General features: G+C 31.1%; 1 protein-coding gene across 4 annotated transcripts in view; it reads right to left on the reverse strand.

Annotated features, from left to right (window-relative positions):
* SCFD1 (sec1 family domain containing 1) overlaps window positions 1-25,468 on the reverse strand; it is a 123,889-nt gene that overhangs the window by 54,581 nt on the left and 43,840 nt on the right. For all 4 annotated transcript variants that reach the window (XM_051977307.1, XM_051977309.1, XM_051977310.1 and 1 more), the window contains 4 exons: window positions 15,823-15,962; window positions 13,194-13,284; window positions 12,184-12,257; window positions 7,336-7,417 (listed from right to left, as the gene is read on the reverse strand). In XM_051977307.1, the coding sequence (XP_051833267.1) occupies window positions 7,336-7,417; window positions 12,184-12,257; window positions 13,194-13,284; window positions 15,823-15,962 (387 nt within the window). The remainder of the gene's footprint in view (window positions 1-7,335; window positions 7,418-12,183; window positions 12,258-13,193; window positions 13,285-15,822; window positions 15,963-25,468) is intronic.

Genomic DNA, 25,468 nt, shown 5'->3' on the forward strand with positions numbered 1-25,468 from the left:
TTTGCAGATGATATGATGGTATACCTAGAGAACCCCAGAGATTCTACTAAAAAGCTATTAGAAATAATTCATAATTTTAGCAAAGTAGCTGGCTACAAAATAAATCCCCATAAATCCTCAGCATTTTTATACATCACCAACATAACCTAACAGCAAGAGATACAAAGAGAAATTCCATTCAGAATAACTGTTGATACCATAAAATATTTGGGAATCTATCTACCAAAGGAAAGTCAGGAATTATATGAGCAAAATTATAAAAAAGTCTCCACACAAATAAAGTCAGACTTAAATAATTGGAAAAATATTAAGTGCTCTTGGATCGGCCGAATGAACGTAATAAAGATGACAATACTCCCTAAACTAATCTATTTATTTAGTGCTATACCAATCAGACTTCCAAGAAAATATTTTAATGATCTAAAAAAATAACAACAAAATTCATATGGAACAATAAAAAGTCGAGAATCTCAAGGGAATTAATGAAAAAAAAAAATCAAATGAAGGTGGCCTAGCTGTACCTGATCTAAAATTATATTATAAAGCAGCAGTCACCAAAACCATTTGGTATTGGCTAAGAAATAGATTAGTGGATCAGTGGAAAAGGTTAGGTTCACAAGACAGAATAGTCAACTATAGCAATCTAGTGTTTGACAAACCCAAAGACCCTAACTTCTGGGATAAGAATTCATTATTTGATAAAAACTGCTGGGATAATTGGAAATTAGTATGGCAGAAATTAGGCATGGACCTACACTTAACACCATATACCAAGATAAGATCAAAATGGGTCCATGACCTAGGCATAAAGAACGAGATTATAAATAAATTAGAGGAACACAGGATAGTTTATCTCTCAGACTTGTGGAGGAGAAAGAAATTTGTGACCAAAGATGAACTAGAGACCATTACTGATCACAAAATAGAAAATTTTGATTACTTCAAATTAAAAAGCCTTTGTACAAACAAAACTAATGCAAACAAGATTAGAAGGGAAGCAACAAACTGGGAAAACATCTTCACAGTTAAAGGTTCTGATAAAGGCCTCATTTCCAAAATATATAGAGAACTGACTCAAATTTATAAGAAATCAAGCCATTCTCCAATTGATAAATGGTCAAAGGATATGAACAGACAATTTTCAGAGGATGAAATTGAAACTATTACCACTCATATGAAAGAGTGTTCCAAATCATTATTGATCAGAGAAATGCAAATTAAGACAACTCTGAGATACCACTACACACCTGTCAGATTGGCTAAGATGACAGGAAAAAATAATGATGAATGTTGGAGGGGATGCAGGAAAACTGGGACACTAATGTATTGTTGGTGGAGTTGTGAACAAATCCAACCATTCTGGAGAGCAATCTGGAATTATGCCCAAAAAGTTATCAAATTGTGCATACCCTTTGACCCAGCAGTGTTTCTATTGGGCTTATATCCCAAAGAAATACTAAAGAAGGGAAAGGGACCTGTATGTGCCAAAATGTTTGTAGCAGCCCTATTTGTAGTGGCTAGAAACTGGAAAATGAATGGATGCCCATCAATTGGAGAATGGCTGGGCAAATTGTGGTATATGAATGTTATGGAATATTATTGTTCTGTAAGAAATGACCAGCAGGATGAATACAGAGAGGACTGGCGAGACTTACATGAACTGATGCTAAGTGAAATGAGCAGAACTAGGAGATCATTATACACTTCAACAACGATATTGTATGAGAACATATTTTGATGGAAGTGGATTTCTTTGACAAAGAGACCTGAGTTTCAATTGATAAATGACGGACAGAAGCAGCTACACCCAAAGAAAGAACACTGGGAAACGAATGTGAACTATCTGCATTTTTGTTTTTCTTCTCGGGTTATTTATACCTTCTGAATCCAATTCTCCCTGTGCAACAAGAGAACTGTTCGGTTCTGCAAACATATATTGTATCTAGGATATATTGCAACATATCCAACATATATAGGAGTGCTTGCCATCTAGGGGAGGGGGTGGAGGGAGGGAGGGAGGGGAAAAACCAGAACAGAAATGAGTGCAAGGGATAATGTTGTAAAAAAATTAACCCTGGCATGGATTCTGTCAATATAAAGTAATTATTAAATAAAAATTAAAAAAATAAATAAATAAAAGAAAACAGTGAGTGAGTCAATAGTTTGATGACAGTTGAAAAAAGCTAATTTGATCTAAGGATAAATTAACAGAATAAGAGAAGCGAGTGCAAGTCCTTCTGTCTAGTCAGATAATCTCTACGTCCAGTTCTATGTCACACCTTTTAGAATGACCACTGACATACTAGAATATATCTAAAAGACACTTTGGAGAGCGAGGATTAGTTTTAGGAAGCAAATAATAGATGTTTTTAAATATCTGAGAATTAAACAGGAGGAAGATTATGCTATGTTTTGAAAAGGCCACTTTATAGAAATCTTAATTGTTTTGGCTCAATTAAGGATTTTGGGGAAAATTTTCTAATGGCAAAAAAACAAAACAAAACAAAAAAAACCAAACTTTTAAGATTTCAGTGAGTATTAAAATCTGTGTCACAATGGAGAGCTCCAAAAGGAAGTTAGATCTTATTGGACTAGATTCATGAATTGGAAAAAGGTTAGATTAGCTGACATTCCCTTTGATTCTACAGTTCTTTAAATGTATTTCTGTGACTGAGTAATTCTGTGCCTCAGTTTCCCCATCAATTAATGCTGAAAATTTAATTAAGAAGCTTGGCAAAGTGAGTAATATGTTATTCTTAAAAGTCAGAAAATTTTTGTTGTTGCTCACTGTTTCAGTCACGTCTTAACTCTTCACAATCTCTTTTAGGGTTTTCTTGATAGAGACATTGGAGTGGTTTGCTACATCCTTCTCCAGCTCATTTTACAGATGAGGACCTGAGACAAAACAGGGTTAAATGACTTGTTCAGGGTCCCCTAGCTCATAAGTGTCTGAAGCCAGGTCTCTCTGACTCTGGGCCTGGTGCTGTATCTACTGTGCCACTGAACTGCCCAATATTTAGGAGGACCTACAATTCTGGCCTATGAAAACTACAGGTTTTACAACCTAGACAATTCAATGAGTACTTTAGACAAATCCTCAATATTAAGTCATAATGGGATATGTTCTGAAAGAGTCTTCTTATTGGTGGTTTCCTACAATAACAGAGATCCTTCATTAATTCCCGCCTACAGAGCATCTTAAACTAGAATTACTATTCACAGAACAATGAAAGGAATGTCTGTATTAATATAAAAGGGAAGAGGGAGAGAGTGTGTGTGTGTTTGTGTGTGTGTGTATGTATGGAAAAGTTAGGTACATAGTGATAGCCTGTTTGCTTGTCATCTGAAGAAAAGCCTAACTGCAAAAGTTCTTCACCAATTTGTTAACAGTGATGAACTATGTGGCCACAGCAACTCACAAAGATATGTCTCAGACATACAGATGTTGTGATAAGTGCTAATGGAAGGCTGACCCATGTTAATAATTATTATAACAACATTATCTATCATTTATATAGCTCTTTTTAAGTTTTAAAAAGTGTTGTACAAATATCTTGTTTGATCCAAGAAAATCAAAGGTCTTCTGAAATAAAGAATTTATGTAATACAAAAAGAAAGCCTCTCTCCCTTAGTTCTCTTTTTTTATATACTTTATTCAGAATACTTGTTTTTAAAACCCACATGATCCAGGTGCTGATTCCTTAAGAACTACCAAACCTGAGAATTCTACGAGGTTACCTCACTTTATCCACAAGAACTTTAATCTTAAAACATTTGTCTGTAACAATGGATAGACAGTTGTTCTTTTTTCTGTATCTTATCTATTCTGTATCTTGTCTGAAGCAACAGCTGAATTCCATATCTTCTTATATGTACACATCAAATGTTCTATAACAAGCTCCTTTGCCCCATTTTATCTATATTTACATATCTTATACATAATTGGGTTCATATTCTACTAAGTCTTTTAAAAAATTACATATTCTATCATTTCATACAGCCTAGTCATTTGTGTATGTGCCTATCTGGCTATCCAGAACAAAAAGAAGAAGACAACCATCTTTTTAGAAACATGTTAATTCTTTGTAATTTTGGAATGCTCATTTTTGATTGTTCTGTTTACATTACTATAGTTGTTACGCATTGGTTCTTCTTCTTTTTTTTTTTTGGACCCTGCTTATTACTTTGCTTTAAATCAATTCATGTAATAAATAACACAAGTGCAAGAAGATCTACCTGTCAATTCTTATAGCATAGTGGTATTTCCTTACATTTTTATGTGCCACAAATTCTTTAGCTATTCCTCAAAGGGCAGATACTTGTTTCCAATTGCTTTCTATCACAAAAAGTTTTGTTATAAATATTTTGATGTACATGGGAAATTTCCTGGCATTAAAGGCCTCCTTGGGATATGAGACTACTAATTTCTGTGTTGAAATGTTAAGAAGTTTAAGTCCATTAAAAAATTATTCCTATTTGGTGATATGATGGTTTCTAGAAAACTAGCAAAGATACTAATAAACATTACAGACTTTAAAATAATAACCCCTCCCAAATCAACAGTATTCATGCATAATAATATACAAAATCTGAGAATCAGTAATAGAGAAGGAAATCAATGTCACAGTCACATGATTAGGGAGTTAAGTCTAGACCAGGTTTTTATCGTGGACACTTTTGGTTATCTGGTAAAATCTAAGTACTGCTTTTCAAAATAATCTTTTAAAATGCTTAAAATCAAGTACAAAAGTCTACAAAGGAAACCAATTATTTTTGAAATAAATTATCTAGATTTTTTTTTTTAATTTATGGATCCTCTGAAATCTCATGAGGGGTCCTTAAGAAGATGGAGGCCCCTACTCGAAACAGTAGTTCATTTCAAAAGGTTATATGGAGTTTCTCTATCAAGATAAGGTCGAAATGGGTTGATGATTTAGACATAAAAGATGATACTATTAGCAAATTAGAAAAGCAAGGAATAGTCTATCTGCCAGATCCTTAGAGAAGGGAGGAATTTATGACCAAAGAAGAATTAGAGAACATTATGAAATCAAAATGGGTAATTTTTATTACATTAAATTAAAAAGGTTTTGCAAAAGCAAAACCAATATAACCAAGATTAGAAAAGAAGCAGAAAGCTGGAAACAATTTTTAAAGCCAGTGTTTCTGATAAAGGCCTCATTTCTAAAGTATATAGAGAACTGACTTAAATGTAGATGAATACATGTCACTCACAAATTGATAGTCAAAGGATATGAACAATTTTTAGGTGAAAAAATTAAAGGCATTTCTAGTCATATGAAAAAATGCTCTAAATCATTACTGATAAGAGAAATGCAAATTAAGACAACTCTGAGGTACTACTGAAGTATAACTTCAGAGGTACCTCTCAGATTGGCTAAGATGAAAGGTAAAGATAAAAGTAAAGATGTGGGAAAACTGGGACACTACTGCATTGTTGGTGAGTTGTAGACTGATACAGCCACTATGGAGGATATTTTAGAAATATGCCCAAAGGACAATAAAATGGCATACGCTTTGATCTAGTAGTATCTTTACTGGGCCTGTATCCCAAAGAGATCATAAAGGAGGGAAAGGGACCCATATGTGCAAAAATGTTTGTGGCAGCCCTTTTTGTAGTGGCAAGAAACTGGAAACTGAGTGGATGTCCATCAGTTGGAGAATGACTGAATAAGTAATGGTATATAGATGTTATGGAATATTATTGTTCTATAAGAAATGATGAACAGGCTGATTTCAGAAAAGTATGGAAAGACTTTCATGAAGTGATGCTAAGTGAAGTAAGTAGAACCAAGAGAATATTGTTCACATCAACAAGAAGATTATGTGATGATCAATTGTGATAGATGTGGCTCTTTTCAATAACTCAAAGCAATTCCAATATACTTGGAATGGAAAATGCCATCCAAACCCAGAGAGAACTATGGAGATTAAATATCAATTGAACCAGTGTTTGTTTATTTTCCCCTTATATTTTTTTCTTTTTTGGTCTGATTTTCCTTGCACAACATGACTAATATGGAAATATGTTTCAAAGAATTGCACATATTTAACCTCTACCAGATTGTTTGCAGTCTTGGGCAAGGGAGAGGTAAGGAAGGGAGGGAGAAAATCTTGGAACACAAAGTCCCACAAATATGAATGTTGAAAACTATCTTTACATGTATTTGGAAAAATAAAGTACTACTGAAAATTAAAAAAAAAAAAAAATTTCTCACAATCCTATCCAATTCAGTAGGTCATTCTCCAAACGTACCTGTTTTTGGATGACACCATAATGACTGTATCAGGTACCAGAAAATCAAGAGTCTCCCAGTAGATTGAGACATACTATCAACAAAGTTTTGCACAAAAGTTGTAGCATAAAGATATTCAAAAGAAAAAACATGAAAAAGGAAAAAAGAAAAAAGGAAAAAAAAAAAAGATAGGCAGTTATGCTAGGTATAACTGATAGAAAACCAGAACATTCTATTGTTATCTCCTCAAGGAAGGGCCTAGGAATGCTGAATCAACCCCATTGAGGACTTATGGAAAGACACAGACAAGAATCAAACAGAATTAGAAAGTATGGCTGGATGGACTGTAAACTATAGCATTAAAAATAATCTCCATGAAAATGAAGCTCCAACAAGGCATAATTAATTGCTGAGATTGGTTGGTAATGTTTCAGTAATACTAGCTAACTGCTTTTCAAATGTTTTGGTTAAACTCAGTCTAACCAAAATAATATGTTTTTAATAGTATGTTTTTCATTTTTTGATAAAAATATGTTAAGACCAATATATACATAAATATCTATACAATTAGATAAATATCATTAGCATAAAAATCACTGGGAGAACTGTTTATTACATAAAACATAACTACAAGTCCAAATCCAAGCAAAAATATATTAATTCTTTTTAAAACGCAAAAAGTGTTATTTTATCTTCATCAACATTGTTAAACAATCAGTTGTGATTATTTATGAAAATTGATAAATTCTTTTAAGTCAAATGTCTTTCAGTTTATCTTTTAGAGTATTTTAATCACTTCAATTAAGTTTTTTAATTGTACTATTTGTTTATTGTTCCCAAAACATCAGCTTAATGATCAATCAATATTTGGTATGGCCAAACCAGAGACTGTGTGGTCTGATTCCTTTGCAACTGAAGAACTCAAAGTCAAGAAACAATACTCATAAAATGAATATCTTAGATTCTACTGTAGGAAAGGAGGCCTTAAAATTATACCGTTAGTAGAGTTCTGCAGTTTATCATTATTGGAATAATGTGTGTGCGTATAATGCAGACTTATAGAACAAGAAAGGCTTACCTTGATATGTTCTAAAACAGCAGTGGCAACATTAGTGTGAAGATCAATGAGCCTCTTCTTTTCAAGAAGTTCTGGGAGAGAGCTAAAGGAGTAAAGGAATTTGGAAATTATTCCTCATGTTTCCAATAAAATAATGCATTACAATCAATATTACACTTGGGCTTTTCTTCCAGTAGAATTCAGAACAGTAAAACAGCACAAAACAGCAGTTTAATGTTTACTAATAGCTACTTTCCATCTCTAAATATGAAAACTATGTCTTTAATTAAAAAACAATCTAGCCTTAAATATCAGCATTTCCAGCACCTCAGCTTTTGTCTCTCAAAATGAAAGATTTTAACACTAAGAAGATACTAAATATAGACTTTTTTGGAGAAATGTTTTAACCTGAAAATTAAATAACAAGACCTATTTCAATATGCTAAGAACAGAAAAAGAGGATTACATATCAAACTATGAATTATTGTGTATGCCTTTAAAAATGTATAGTAAAAAAAGAAAATCAAAACCCACTTGCTGATGTTCCACTTCTGAAATTGCTTTTGCATTCTGTGTATTTTGTAAAAAATTTCATTTGACATTCTTTTTATTTCTTTTTCTTTTGCATTATGGTCACTACAAATATACATATACTTATCTCTATGCAACTCCAGTTTTTTGTTTTTGAAAAATGTTTATCTTTTAGGGTGATTTTATTTGCATATGTGTGTAGATATGTACATACACATATATAGACACACAGATAGTTTTTAAAATGCTACAGTATCCTTGTTTAAAAACTTTAATCTTAAACCTTACCTATAAATGATCAAATTAAAAGGAAATATATCTAAATATAAAATATTTCTAAGGCTAAGAAAATAAAACAGAATTCTTTAATTTTTTATCAAAGAAATGATCGTATAACAATGTGAGTTTTCTAGTAGTATGAGATAATAAAACTAATCTAAACCTAATTTCTGCGAAATTGTTTTCCAATTGTCCCGTTTTTTTTTTTTTTTTTCCATCAAAAGTGAGTTTTTGTCATAGTAGATAGGGTCCTTGGGTTTACTGAATAATATATGAGCATATGTTCTTTACTTTTGGATCCTTTATTCTTAATCTGCCCTGATAATTAACTTTTCTACATTTTTAAACAGTATTAAACAGTATGGTAATATAGTTATGATTTTGTATTTGTAGGTCCTTTTTCTTCTACTCTTTTTCCCCTTTATTTTCTTTGAGATTCTTGATCTTTTATTTTTTCCTTTGAGATTCTTATTCATTAAGATAAATATTTTTATTATTTTGTATGCTTAATTAATATTGTTAACATCTTTCCTTCTTTTTGTCTAGTTCTACAAAGTAACCCTCTAGTAATCTGATCAATATGGCATGATCAATATGGAAAATACTATCAACATTTTATTAGCCTGGCCCAGGTAGGACCAATTCATTTTTCACTAATTACTTAAATCTTTTTTTTTATCTGTATAGAGTGACTTTCAGTTTTATTTATGTAATTTCTATGTGTATCTTGGTATGCAGACTTCCAAATACTTTTTATAAAGTCAATAATCATTCTTAATGGACTTTTTTTTTTTTTTATGTTTTACTACCAGGTTTTATTGGAATATATGAAGAAACAAATGATTTCTGTGGGTTTAGTTTATAGTTTGCTACGCTCCTGAAATTGTTTTTAGTTTTTTTAATTCTCCATTATGGAATATTATTGTTCTGTAAGAAATGATCAGCAAGATGAATACAGAGAAGACTGGCGAGACTCACATCAACTGATGCTAAGTGAAATGAGAGGAACTAGGAGATCATTATATACTTCAACAACGATACTGTTTGAGGATGTATTCTGATGGAAGTGGATCTCTTCGATAAAGAGAGCTAATTCAGTTTCAATTGATCAAGGATGGACAGAAGCAGTTACACCCAAAGAAAGAACACTGGGAAATGAATATAAACTGCTTGCATTTTTGTTTTTCTTCCCAGGTTATTTATACCTTCTGAATCCAATTCTCCCTGTGCAACAAGAGAACTGTTCGGTTCTGCACACATATATTGTATTGAGGATATACTGTAAACTATTTAACATGTAAAGGATTGCTTGCCATCTGAGAAGGAGGGGGTGAAGGGAGGGAGGGGAAAAATCGGAACAGAAGTGAGTGCAAAGGATAATGTTGTAAAAAATTACCCTGGCATGGGTTTTGTCAATAAAAAGTTATTTTTAAAAAAAAAAAAGTTTTTTTAGTTCTCTCTGTAAACAATCATCTTTAAAAAAAAACCCACAGATGTGTTTCTTTCTCACCTTTGCTTATTACCTCAATTTCTTTATCTTGTTTTACTTCAATACTTAGAATTTTTAGAATTCCATCAAATAATACTTATGACAATGGAAATCCTTCATTTATCCTAAGATTGTAAGGGTAAAAGAAAGGCATTTATGATTTCTTCATTATATATGATGCTAGTTCTTAATATTAAAAAGACACCATTTACAATATTAAGGTTTGTTTATTGCTATGCTATTGTTTTTAAAATAAAATGGTGTTATAGTTTGTCAAAAGCTTTTTGTATTTATATTAATATACTCTTTCATTTTTTGCTATTAATATAATATCCTACTTATAGTTTTCCCAATACAGAGTCAATTTTCATTGTTGGAATAAATACAACTTGATAGTAGTGATACTCTTAAAAACATTGCTATGGTTTCTATACCTTATGGAATATTTTTGAAATTAATTTTAATTGGAAAGATTAGTCTATAATTTCCTGATTTTAGTTCTCTTCATCAGTACTATATTTTTCTCAATGAAGGAGTTTTTGTATGACACTCAAGCTGTCTACTTTTGTAGGCAATTTAATATGAATGAGTAATTTGTGAAATACAAGCTTAAAGAATTTTTCTTTCCAGTTTCTTTTGTAGATTATTCAATTTCTTTTTCTGTGACTGGATTTTTAAAATTCTCTACTTCTTGTTCTGTTAGTCTAAGTATATTTTTACAAATATTCATCCATTTCATTCATCAGTTTTGCCAAAATATGACTGAGTAAAGTTTTTAATAATTTACTCTCCTATTAATGATTTCTTCTATTTTCTTTTTAAGTATATTAATTTTATTTTCATCTTTTATTTCTACCAAATTAATTAATGGTATTTCTATTTAATAAAAATTTTTTTTTAAAGTTCATTGTTATACTTACCAAATTAAATTTTTAGAAAATTTCAATTCTTCATGTTTAACCTATTTTGGCTTGCTATCTTGAGGAGGGAGGAGAGAGAAAAATTTGGAACACAAGATTTTGCAAAGATGAATACTAAGGACTATCTTTACATGTATTTGAAAAAATAAATACTGTTAAAGATTTTTTAAAAATCAATTCTGATGATTTAAGAATACTTAATACATATTGACTGTCTCATAGTTCTCTTTTGAAGATTGTAATATAATTTATATAAACCCATTTATAAATGTTAACATCATTGTATAACTGCCACTTGTTTTTATATTATTATGTTTAAGAGTGTTGTCTATGTGGGTTTACCCTTCACTGCTCTAGACTGAAGCCCTTCTACATCTTAGAAGATGTTCTTGAATGTTGTTATGAACCAAAAGACTAATCATCTGGCAGCTAGTCTGGTAATTGTCTTCTCAGAACTTGGCCTGACACAGCACATCATGTCATAGAATTGCATACATTCACTGATATAATGGACTTCAAATGTCATCTGACATTGTTTCCACTGCAGTTCATCTACTACATATACTACAGTTCCATTTACATTCATCTGCTAGGAGAGCTTGCTAGTTTTTGTATTCCTCTGGCATAACAGTCAAGAAATCAGAAACACTTCTGTATTATAATGAGGCATCCAAGGCAGGCTATATGTTTATTCTGAATAATTAGAATGCTGCTATCATCATCATCATCATCATCATCATCATCATTATTTTTATAATTTTTACTGTTTCATGATATGAGAAATACCCTCTGAAAAAGTACACTTTTGGTCTTGCTGTTGAGACAAAGAACTAAAACCCAAGGTATAATAGTTTTAATTAGGAAGAGATATTGAAGGTCAAATTATTGGCCTAAACATTAAGAGAGCAGGCTTAATTAGTGTTTTCCATAAGGTCATACAACCTAGAAAGGGAAGAGAGGTAGGAAAAAAGAACCAAGCATAAACCAATCACAGTTTAAAACTTTGCTTAGGAGTCACTCTGCCTTGCAATTAATTAATTAATTAGTTAGTTAGTTATCTCTGGCACTATTATTTGAAGAATAACTTTGGCAGAGAGTAAAGATACTTTGAGCAATAAAGAATCTAATACAAGTACATATAGTTGGCATAAAGATGAGAAGAAAGACTTTTTCAGAAACAAATATTGCTAAAAGTATATTTCCAGTTAAACAAAAAAGATAATTACGAAAAGAAGCCTATGGATAAAATTTTGGAAAAATTAGATTTTTGATGATTAACAAGTGAATATATAAATTTTCAACTTGGTATGGCACCTTTATAAAAAATGTTCTGAGATTTAAAAAATTTAATAAATAAATGCAGAAAACAACACTCAGACATAATAATACAAAAACAAGTGACATTTATACAACAATATTTAACGTTTATAAACGGGTTTTTATAAAATATATTACAATCTTCAAAAGAGAACTAGGAGAGTCAATAAGGGAATAAAATCAACTTGAAAATGCACTAAAAAACTCTTTAAAGTTAGATATAATATTTGTTTTTTATCATCAAAGATTTACTATTATTGGAAATATTACTATTCATTATTCTAACTTTTTTCAAATTGAATTGAATGAATATAGAATTTGTCACCTACTTACCTAACAGCTGATGTTAGCTTGGCTGTATTGTCAGAAAGCATACTTATAGCTCCTTCATCTTCTCCTTCTAATCCCTATAAAAGGATACAAAAACCATAATATTAACCAACAAAATCCAACAACTACATACTCAATTTCTAAGATAATTTATGTAATAGATCCCTCAAAATAGTAGATTTGGCCCCAAACCCCCACCCTCCAATAAATGCTATGTTTTGTAGTGGATAGAGTGCTCTACCTGGAATCAGGAAGACCTGAGTTCAAATCCAGCCTCAGACACTTATTAGCTGTGTGACCCTGGACAAGTCACTTAATCAATGTCTGCCTCAGTTTCCTCATCTGTAAAATGATGATAATAAAAGCACCTACCTCTTAGGGTTGCTGTGAGGATTAAATGAAATATTTGCATAAAGTATTCTGTAAACCTTAAAGCATTATATTATTATAACTAGTCTTAAAGCTATTGTTATGTTATTTATTAATTTTAATGACTGCTGTCAAACTATTTCTCCAAGAAAAAAAAATCATTCTATAGCACAATTTGTAATAATTCTAATTTATAATATATTGTCCAAGTGAAGTAAGGTCTTAGTTTCACTGAACAATTTGATATCTTCCATTTGGAAAAATCTTATCAATCAAATCAATGTGGAACAATACTAAAGGGTAAGACACCTGTGCTACTTTTGAGAAACAAAATGATAGATAACAAAGGTTATCCAAATAGACATATAATAACAAAAGATTACTTTTGATTATAATCCTTAAAATTTACAACGTGTTTTCTTACCTACATTTATAGTGTAGGATAAGCAATATTAGAATTACTAGGTTTTTTTTTTTTTTTTTAAACTAAAATCAAAAATGATGCCAAGCAAAGTAAAATGACTTGCCTAAACCAAGTCTTAGGAGATGATCATTTACTGTAGCCACTCTGAAAGAGCTCATGTAAACATATAAAAAACATTTCTTTTGTTAGAAGCCTTTTAAGTATTCTCACATAAACTTACCATAATGCTTTTAAGCCGCTTTACTTCATCTTCCTGGGCTCTGTAGGATTCTAATTCTTGCTGAACAGATTCTGCAACTTCTGGGAAAGGACTAAAACAATATTACACATGATAAACTAGTGAAATAAAACATTACTAATATCTTTATTCCTATTTAATTTACTAAGAAGCAAACTAATGTACTACTTTATATATAATGTATTATATTTTTATATCAAGTGAGTAGGTTATGCTATTTTTCAAATTTATTTCTATATAAATACATGTTATTTAAATATTCAAATATATCAAATACAAGAGATTATTTGCAAATAAAAAGATTATGCTAAGCTAACCATAGTAATCATACTATTTCAATACAGATTAAAATTTATATTTTTATTACTTTTTGTTAACCATTACATTTTCTTTTGACTTAATATTCTAAGAAAGCAAGGAATAAAAAAAAAAGAAACAAAATGAGAGAAAAATAGTAGATGATAGGAGAAGACAAATCTATTGAAAGAGCTCCTTCAGGAGTACAAGAAACATTATATGTAAAAAAGAACTTATGAAATTATATACCTGGCATTCTCATCAACATGACACACAGTGTCAAAAAAGTTTTGAGCAATTAAATTATGAGTTTAAAAGCAATGTTAAAATTACTCAGAAAAAAAAGAAACTTTTTACGACCATACATTCTTAACACCCTTAGATGTTATTGATTTTTTCTCTATAGATGAAATTTGTCTCCCATCTGCTACCTTCTACATCAAAGCTCCTTAAACTTTTTCTACTCCCAACTCCCTTTTTACATAGCCCCAGATATATAACTATATAAAATAGACATAGAAATTGAACATTACTGATAATAAACCATAAAGAAATTTATATAAAACAATTCTTTGTTATACATATAATTTTATCATTTATTAAAGAGAGTAAATTTGCATACAAATGAAATGGATGTTTGTTTATATTTTTACATAAAGAATTAAAACTCGATAAAATATTTGATACCTTTTTACTACTGCCAAAATATTTACTACCCCTACACATTCAATTATGTGACCCTATGTGGGTGGTGAGCCACAGTTTAAGAAACTTTGTTCTACATAAGCAACTCTAATTTAATGGTGTGCTATAAAAACCGAAAAGCACAAAAGATCCCATTCCTAAGAAAATCTAGGTCACCTAATGGGGACTGTAGCACAACACTATCAAAATTTATCTGAATTATGAAATGTAAAATTATGTAAATTACTTCCCTAGTAAAATTTGATTCTCTTAAATTACAAGCTATATCTTTCTCGTTTATAGGGAAGAAAATGTATTAAAATATTTTGAAATAATTTGATTTTAACAATGAAACTGATAAAGAGCTTAACTGTTCGAGCACATCACAGATTTAACATTCTAATTGGGGAAGTTGGGGAAAATTTATGTTAATAAAACATTTAGAAAATATAATATGTTTTATTCTACCATGTTATATAAGAACAGAGAAAATATTCAACAGGGAAAGGTAGTACAGAAAACTGTGTTTTTCTCTTCTCACATAAATGTAAATCAAATCAGAGGAATAAAAGAAAATCAAATGCATACATAATATATAACTTAAGAATTGCTAAGAGATCTCACATCCCAAAGAAAAATATGTTTCTGATATTATTATTAAACAGCAAAGTTTCCAAAGTGGGAAAAAAAAAAAAAAAACTTTTTTTTCCACTAAAAGAATAACTTTTTTTATTCCTTAAAAAAAATCATAAAACAATTTTGCCAGAAGTATTTATTGAAGAGGATATATTATGTTATAGTTACTACAGGCAGCATAATGGAATGGAAATAGAAATGAATTTGAACAAGATCAAGGTTCAAACCCCAGTTTTGCTATTTATAATCTGAATGACTTTGGGAGTTAGTCTCCTTAATTTGTAAAGTAAGGTGGTTAGGTCCAACTAGATGATGCTTAAAATTGCTTTCAGTTCTAAATATATGTATCTTCAATTTCTAGCCTGAATTTCAAGGTGTACTCTTAAGCTAATATACATATATGCTCTCTCCTTAATCACCCCACGGAATTACTGTCAAGTTTCAAGCCCTCTCTTATTTATTCTTCTCACTACTTTTTAAGTGGCTTGATCCCAGGCCTTGCAGTTTGAAAAATTGCTGCATTTGGTATTAAAAAAAAAAAAAAAAAAGAAAGTTTTGGTATAAAATCTCAATTCTAATACTTAGTATCTGTGTGACTTTGGGTTAGTCATTTAATTGCTCTGGACCACAAGTTCATAAGATGAGGAAGGTAGATGTGCAAGGTTCAATTCAGATATAAATCTGTAGGTGAGGAAAAGATGGCACTGGGAAAGCATCATTTTTCAATATATATTCTTGAAGGGGTTAGTTTCCAAATTTAAAAGATTTTAGAATAAGATGGTAACACATCTATATTTAATGTGATGATAATGACCTTACAGAAATGAGATCAAAAGACTAGAGATTGGGAACAAAGACAAATGAAACTATAAAGAAAAAAAAAATCTAATTATTCTTTTAAACTTTGTAACATCAAGATCTTTTCATAGTTTTTTAAAGGACGACTCATCAAAGCATCTATCACCTTTGTTATCTGATTATTTGTCTTACTTACCTGCCTTTATGTTTTTGCCAAAACTTATCAACTGCAGTTAAATCATATGACTTCTTGTTTTTTCTTTTTGGTCTAGCACCAGCTGGAGAATTTTCTATCGCTGAAGATTCTTCCAGATTAACTCGATTTAGGTGAAAATCCTGGAAAATTGTAAACTTGATTTGAAAAACTGTTATCTGAACATGCAAACCATAAAATATATTATCATTTTCCATATACTACAGTAACATTCTCGGTTATCTAGCATGGTTGAAGGTATTGGTCTATACTGGTTATATTTTAACTTGCAGAATGCTCAACTTTTTTTTTTCAAATCCTATTTGATCTGTGTTCTTAACACATTATTTCCTATTTCTCTATCTTAATGATAATAAATCTGGTAACTTTTTTCTTGATTATTCATAATTAATTAATATGAGCAATTATTATACTGTTAACAGATGCAGTGCATAATAAATGTATACAAAAGTCTCTGCAAAAATAGGAAAAGGACAATATGTCCAAATTATGCTGATATGCCCAGATCATATTCCACAAGTCTATGATGATGTCACACATTAGTACTGTATAACTACATAACATTTTTGCAATATGCTTTCTATCAGATTTTCTTGTTTTGTGCCTTTCTCACAGAGTATGCTTTAAGAATGTTCATACTCTCTTGATTATTATGTCTGCCTCTATGTATAGTCATTCCTAAAATCAAAAGTTTGAGACAGTTTTTTCTTCTTTTCATCAATTCCAGTGAAGAGGGAATTTAATTCTTGTTAGCAGGGAAAAGAGTAGACTTTATAAGTGATACCTGCCATTCAAATTAATGAGATTCTTTATTGTTAAGGGTTCTAAATTATAATTACTTTTTTTTTTTAAAGATGGGTTGGTTGAGAAAATATGCCTAAAATGGAAAAAATAGCCTGAGGCAGAAACAGAATAGGACTTAATGGCTAAAATTACAAAGAATGGAATATATTTTTCATTATTGTTCAATTCATTGATACTTAGTGCCTGTAATGTTCAAGGTACTGTATTACAAGATAGAGATACAAATACAAAAACAGTCTCTACCCTTAAGAAGCATACATTCACTTTCACTAGAGGATGTCCACATGTCAATGATTTGTATAAATGTTACAGCATTTTAGAGTATGACAGTAATTATCTAATTTATTTCCTACTGAAAAAATATACTACAGTAAGTTGTAAAGCACCTTTTGCTTAAAGATATCTAATGAGAAAAACCACCTTAACCATATTCTACTTTAGAATACTGCTCTAATAATTAGGAAATTTTTTCAAGCCAAAATTAGCTTCTTTGCAACTTCTAGCCATTGCCCTTAATTCAATACTCTGGGCCCCCAATGAGCAAGTCCAACTCCTTTTACATGTTTCAAACACCACAAGGGAACTCTATCCCTCCCTTAAGTCTTTTATTCTTCATGCTAAACATTCCCAATTAACAGGCCTTCATATGAATGGACTTAAGGCCGGTTATCATCCTGGTTGCCCTTCTTTCTGAACATGCTTCAGCTTACCTTCCTAACCATGATCCTTAGATCAGGGCATAATACTCCAAAAGGATATTAACCAAGGCAAAGCACAAAATAATTTCTTTTATCTATATTTCTTATTGAAGGAAATGCTACCTTTCCATTAATGGTTAGTAAAACTAAACTTATAATCCCCCATCCCCCATCTAATGTTCCAGAGATTAGAGATTGCATCCTTTAATAAGATTACTATTTGGATAAAACAAACTAAAACTTCTAAATCTTCAATTAAGTAGTTTCTAATAAAATACCAAGTGCTTGATAAAAATATATGCTGTTTCAAATGTAAAAATAAAAAATATAGTGACATGACTCATTCCAAATAAATCCTTTAAAAAAAATGAAGGGTGTTATCTTTTTTGATTTAGATTACATGAAAACTTCCAAACTATGTAGTAAGTATAAGCCTTTAAGAAAAATTATTTTTAAAAGGACAAAACATGTTAGATACCTAAGATACAAAATAAAGAGCAAATTGTTACCTGTCATTTGCATATTAAGGCAGAAAAGGTAATATTTAATATTGAAATTAAAGAACTGGGAACATTTTGTACATCATCCCAAATACTGGAAAACAGAAACTTCACACACTTTATACACTAAGAGAAATGTTTTTAACAGGATGAAATACCTAAAATCCTTTCATATTATGAATCAAATTTTCCAGGCTTGTAATAGACTGTGGGCATCAGTGCACCAAAGCACTGGCGCCACAAAATAAAGGTTGGCAGTTCACTAGGTACAAACAAATTACATTAAGAAGGACTAAGAAGGCTGGATAGTTTTAGCTTTTTTCAGTTTTTTGTTATGTTATTACTTATCATTTGCCAAACTCCCAAGATTACTCAATTCAGAAGAGAAAGGATATAACTTTTTAAAATCTCCTCCAAGAAGACATACTATGGATTAAATTTTTTCTGAGATTTATCACCAATCTCGTAGGGTGATTTTAAGGACAAAATGAAAGATCTTGAAAGTGCCACATAAATGCTTCCTAATATTATTATTACTGTCAGAAGAAAATGTTTAGAAATGTACAGCAGAGTATAAAATAATTGGGATAGCCTCTGGAAAGCTTTCAATGGATTTAAGTACAGACACTTACTGAAAACAGATGGAAAACATGCTTTTAATGAACAAACTTTCATTCAATTAATAAAATTCTAATCATAAAAGGAATATAATCAGAGAAGCAAGCAGTTGGAAGGGAAATAAAAAATCATTAAATTGTAGGGCTTGGGCACAAACATGTTCCATTTTTGTATGAACACATAGCAAAGCTGAATGAACAGTTCTTAATACTTGTTAAGATGAATTAAAAGATAAAACTGGAGATCATTTAGACTAGAAGTATCAAACACATAGCACTATTCAGTGTTTGAGCAAAATTAAAATGTAACTGGGCAATTTTTTAAAATAAAAAATTACAAAATAACAATGTTAATATGCAGTTTTCTAAGTCAATATGTGGCTCACGGGCATCCTTATGAACAGAATAGTGTTTCTATTTGAGTTTGACAACACTGATATAAATATCATTAATAAATACTTTATGAAATGTGTTCCTCCTAACAATACTTTGAGGTAGATAATGAAAACATTACTATCCCCATTTTATAGATAAGAAAACTGAGACCTAAGAGATTAAGTGAATGGATCACAAAAACTAGACAGTCACAAAGCTGTATCTCAAAGCCAGGCTATCTGACATTGTTAGACTATCTTTCTATCTATATTAAGACTACCTTTTCCTTCAGAAATGCTGCCAAACCTGCCCTTATCAGTTTTCAGTGAAAGGAATTCTAAATCTCCAACCCTTTCAACTATTTAAAAAAAATGGTAATTTCATATGAGTATATTTTCACATCTAACCTGAGTCCTTTTGGTATAATTTCTAATTGGAAAGAATTTTTGACATATCTTCTAAATCAGTTTTTTGAAAGGCAATATTAAAAATCTATCATTTATTTTTTAGCCTTCTCTAACATAATTTTAATTCTTCACGAAAAGAGAACTATAGACCTTAGAGATTATATATGTGTATGTGTATATTCTTTCTTTCTTTCACGAGTTCAGATAAGATGAAATTCACTAACACCTTTTCTCTCCCTTCCTCCATCTTTGTATAGAATTTTCTACTTTCACTCCTTGATTTTGTGAAACAATATCCCCTAACCTGTCTGTACTAAATCATCATAGTCCTCGATTTAATAATGGAAATGTTGTAAATAACCAACTATTTGCTAATTAAGTATTTCACATTAATACTTCTCAACAAATGAAGTGTTATTTCTTAAAGAGTTTTACTTCTTACTGGAGACATCATTTTAAATAAAGTAATTCTTTCAAGTCTTCAAGACCAGATCCTTCCTGGATGCCTGTAAGATTCTCCCCGATACTGAAAATCTAGATTTCTGAAAGTTTTTCAATAGGTTAAAAATTACATTAAGTGTTCTTTAAATGGAATTAGGGTGAAAGACCCTTGCTTTTTTTCTTTTGTAATTTCTTTGCATCTGGTTCTCCTTTTCTGAAACTGTACTTTCTAAGCTTTTTGGTGTTGTTAAGTTTAGCTATTTTATATTTTAAAGTTAATCCTTTATTTCATCTGTGCTCTTGCTTTTGGCAGCAAATTCTGGTACATAGCAGGTTCTGATAATTCTTTTTATTTCCTCCCTCCACCCAAATTATATTTAGGGGTAAAGCAAAGAAGCCCTGCCTCCACTATTTTTTATATAGCTCTAGAAACCAGAAAACGAGAGAAGGTAACTAAAGGCATAGAATCATAACTATTCCTATTTGGTGATGACTGGATTCTTTTTTTATATTGGTTTTACTGCTTTTTCTTTTTCTCTTTTTTTGGAAAAAATTCTTAGTTATAATAAATATCTCTCAGGGAGGAAAAAAGGGGAAAATACACATAAGAGAAAACAAGATAGATTAATCTGAAGGGAGAGGAGGCACAAAGGAAGAGTTCCAGGGGAACAACTAGTGAAATACTTGGAATATGGAAAGAAGAGTGTCATGTGAGAGGAAGAGCAAAGAGGCTAGTGTTGCTGGACTGATGAAAATATGCATGTGTGTGTGTGTGTGTGTGTGTATGTGTGATAGGAGTGGGGAATACAGTCCAGTAAAGGAGGACTGGAAAAATAGTAACAGTACAGGTTATTACAGTACTTCAAAAACCTGAAGATATCATATTTGATCCTGGAAACAAGAGGGAACTATTAGAGTTGATTGAACAAGGAATGACAGAGTAAAAACTTAAAAAAGTAAATTGGGTTAACTTTAGTCTATCTCACATCTCTCTGGAAAAAAAAAAACATACATACATATACATATGCGTATACATATACATACATATATATTATATATATAAAATTCTCGTGAAAAAACAAAAAAAAGTAAAAAAGTTCAGCAGAAAAGATTCATAATATTTCGGTGGCAGTAATCACAAATACAGATGAAAAAGTTGATTAATGCTTGAATATATCATTATCTCTGTACCACCTAAAAAAAAGATCAAACAAAAACTTTTCCTTGAGACAGCATGACGTGACAACTTGACAATCATAAGAAATATAAAAATGTTTACTTTATAAACCTATTGTAACTACTAGAAAAGATTTTAAACAGAAGTAACTTTTTTTTTTAGCTCAGTTCATTATTGCAGTAACCATATTATTAGCTATATAGATATGACAAAAAGATGGATAGTTAAGTTAAAATTTTACTCATTTGACCCACACATTCATTCCCCCCAATTTCAGAATTCTGAAGGCAAGATGTAAAAGTATAATTTATGTAAGTCTCATGCATTCTTTTTATGCTAAAAGATAAGGTTTCAAAATATGTGTGTACTCGAGCTTCAGTAGAGTCCTTACAGGAAACTGGTGGCTTCCTCTTATGTCTAGGATCAAATATAATCTATTTGGTATTTAAAGCCCTTGAGTGTGGCTTCAACCTACTTTTGTAGGAGAATTTGTTCCCTCATTTTACATACTCTGTGAACTACAGTAAATGGCTTGTTTTTCCTTACACAACATTCCATACACATTCCTCTCCCCTTTGCTCCCACACATCCCACCCCTGTCTGTGTGACTTTGAAAGACTGTCCCCAAGTCTGGAAGGCGCTCCTACCTCATGGCACCTCACAGTATCCCTAGTCTCTTTCAATACTCAGCTCATGAATGCTTCTGTTCCATTCTGCCTTTGTAGTGATATAGAGGTCCTTTTAGCTGTCTTTGGTACTGATTTTGAAGAAAGAATGGCTGCCACTTTGTTGAATATAAGTTATCTATGCAGAATTCAAAGTGATAAGAGAATCCATCTGGAATGTAATAAGTCAGCCAGAAAACACATCTGTCATTGACCTTCACATGAATAGACTATAAGCAGAAGAGTAAAATCTTTTAGCTTGTGAAGAACAGTAAGATTTGATGAAAACATTAAGATACTATGTGTAGGGTAAAATCAGGAAATAAGATTTCCTTTTCACAAGTCGAATGTATTTTGGGTATACCAAGTTAAATTATGCTCCTTATTTCAAAGACTTACAAGGAAAAGTGAAAAAGGCACAAATTAAAAAACTGAAGATTTGATGGGAGAGTCTCCATCCCCACAGCAGACATTCTTACTCCATCTACATTTTTGCCTAACAAATTCATTATTACAGTGAGTGATATTAATTTAATTGCAAAGAAGTCCCAAAAGAGTATGGGCCTCTGGAGGATCCAACCATAGGGGTCTTTTCTTAACATTGTGTACCATTATATTAGCTAGATTGTATGCTATACCCTTGAGGTTTTTTCCTTAATCAATAGGAAATTTTAGAAAATTCAAACTATATATGTATGAATGTATATTATACTGTATATGTATATATACACACACCTACATATAATACATACACACACATAAACTCCCATGTCTTAAAGTACATTTTCATTTTTAAACCTTTTAACAAAATACTAGGTCTGATATAAATGTCACAAGTGTTATTAGAAAACTAAACTACAGAAAGAACAATTATAAATATTATTTTTTAAAGTTCAGGTACACAATTTGAAATTGTTTCTTATAATAGAAATTTATGGAATAGTCAGATTTGGGTCCCCAAAATTTTTGCAACTGTTTGGAAGATATAAACTTTCTTGACATTTAGCTCTAGTTATTTGCATTTCTACCCAAACACACTAAAAGAATAATTATCAGAACCTTGGTTCTGATTTGTCTGAACAGCTTAGTTTAGAATTCATCTGATCAAGTGAGAGAAACCAAGACTAAATTATTTTTAAAAGGATACTCTACAGAACTAGGAAGAGAACTTATTAACAGAGTGATAAAACCTAGATTTCAAGTTCATCACTGTTTCTGATTAATGCTGTTATTTCTTAACATCTTAAAATTTAAAATATCCTTTTCTAAATCAATCATAATATGCATAGCCTAGCTATATTAAACAAATGTTCAAAACACAATCAGCTTAGAATGTACAATGTGAAACTACTGGTTTGTAGGCAGAACATCTACCCCATCTAGTGGAAGTAAAAGATATAAAATATGTAATACCTAGAATAGAAAATTATTTTTAAAAATAGTGGAAATTAATTTTTAAAAATTATACTTTAGGAAATCAATAAAACCATTTTGGTTACATTCTGTAAAATTTTTATATCGATAATTGTCTGGCACACATCTGAAACTAAATAATAAAACAGCTCATGATTAAGTCAATGCAAATTATCCTATTATTTGCTAGGAGATTTAACTTCAAATTCATATACAACTTGAATATTATAGAGCATCTTTTCCAACTGTAACGCAAAGGTGGTCTATAAAGTAATAAAAAGGAAAAGAATGGCTTGTGTAAGAGTTTTAAGATTGTTTCTATAAGTATGTACAAATTATTTGGGACAGAGCAAAATAATTGTAAATTTTATCACATTAAATATTAGAAATACATTCTCTGATGAAGTCTATTTTTCTATCTCTAGCTTTGACAATGGCCCACAAGTTTTTAAAAATAGCTTTTTATTTTCAAAATATATGCAAAGATACTTTTCAACATTCACCCCTTCAAAACCTTGTATTCAAAATTTTTCTTCCTCCAACAGCAAATAATCGAATTTATGTTACATATTTTCACAATGCTCATGCTGCAAAAGAAAAATCAGACCAAAAAGGAAAAAAAATGAGAAAAAAAGAAGCAAACAACAAAAATGGTGAAATCACTACATTGTGATTCCACTTTTAGTTCCTTACAGTTCTCTCTCTGGATGCATATGGCTTTCTCTATCACAAGTCTATCGGAATTGGCCCGAATCACCTCATTGTTGAAAAGAGCTAAGTCTATTAGAATTGATCATCACATAATCTTGTTGTTGCTGTGTTCTCTTGGTTCTAGTCACTTCACTTACCATCAGTTCCTGTAAGTGTCCCCAGCCTTTTCTGACATCATCCTGCTGATCATTTCTTACAGAACAATAATATTCCATTTCATTCATATACCATATCCACTCAGTTTCTAGTTTCTTGCCACTATAAAAAAGGCTGCTATAAACATTTTTGCACAGGTGAGTCTTTTTTCATTTTTTATGATCTCTTTGGGATAAAGACCCAAGAGAAACATGCTAGATCAAAGGTTATGCACAGTTTGATCGCCCTTTGTAGCCCAGAAGTTTTTAGCAGAGTTTAAATCAGGTAAAGTCCCTAAGGAATTTAAATATGTTTATCCCTGTATTTTATTTTATTTTTTAATTCTTAGACTATAGACATTTTATTACAAAATATCACCCCCAAAATATAACTTTTTTTAAAAAATTTTATAATAACTTTTTATTGACAGAACCCATGCCAGGGTAATTTTTTTACAACATTATCCCTTGCACTCGCTTCTGTTCTGATTTTTCCCCTCCTTCCCTCCACCCCCTCCCCTAGATGGCAAGCAGTCCTATATATGTTAAATATGTTGCAGTATATCCTAGATACAATATGTTTGCAGAACCGAATAGTTCTCTTGTTACACGGGGAGAATTGGATTCAGAAGGTTAAAATAACTTGGGAAGAAAAACAAAAATGCAAATAGTTTACATTCATTTCCCAGTGTTCTTTCTTTGGGTGTAGCTGCTTCTGTCCATCATTTATCAATTGAAATGGAGTTAGGTCTCTTTGTCAAAGAAATCCACTTTCGTCAGAATACATCCTCATACAATATCATTGTTGAAGTGTATAATGATCTCCTGGTTCTGCTCATTTTCACTTAGCATCAGTTTATATAAGTCTCTCCAAGCCTCTCTGTATTCATCCTGCTGGTCATTTCTTACAAAACAATAATATTCCATAACATTCATATACCACAGTTTACCCAACCATTCCCCAATTGATGGGCATCCATTCAATTTCCAGTTTCTAGCCACTACAAACAGGGCTGCCACAAACATTTTGGTACATACAGGTCCCTTTCCCTTGTTTAGTATTTCTTTGGGATATAAGCCCAATAGAAACACTGCTGGGTCAAAGGGTATGCACAGTTTGAAAACTTTTTGGGCATAATTCCCGATTGCTCTCCAGAATGGTTGGATTCATTCACAACTCCACCAACAACGCATCAGTGTCCCAGTTTTTCCACATTCCCTCCAACATTCATCATTATTTTTTCCTGTCATCTTAGCCAATCTGACAAGTGTGTAGTGGTATCTCAGAGTTGTCTTAATTTGCATTTCTCTGATCAATAGTGATTTGAAACACTCTTTCATATGAGTGGTAATAGTTTCAATTTCATCATCTGAAAATTGTCTGTTCATATCCTTTGACCATTTATCAATTGGAGAATGGCTTGATTTCTTATAAATTTGAGTCAATTCTCTATATATTTTGGAAATGAGGCCTTTATCAGAATCTTTAACTGTGAAGATGTTTTCCCAGTTTGTTGCTTCCCTTCTAATCTTGTTTGCATTAGTTTTGTTTGTACAAAGGCTTTTTAATTTGAAGTAATCAAAATTTTCTATTTTGTGATCAGTAATGGTCTCTAGTCCATCTTTGGTCACAAATTTCTTTCTCCTCCACAAGTCTGAGAGATAGACTATCCTACGTTCCTCTAA

This window comes from Antechinus flavipes, chromosome 2 (assembly GCF_016432865.1).
Source record: "Antechinus flavipes isolate AdamAnt ecotype Samford, QLD, Australia chromosome 2, AdamAnt_v2, whole genome shotgun sequence".
Classification (NCBI taxonomy): Eukaryota; Metazoa; Chordata; class Mammalia; order Dasyuromorphia; family Dasyuridae; genus Antechinus; species Antechinus flavipes.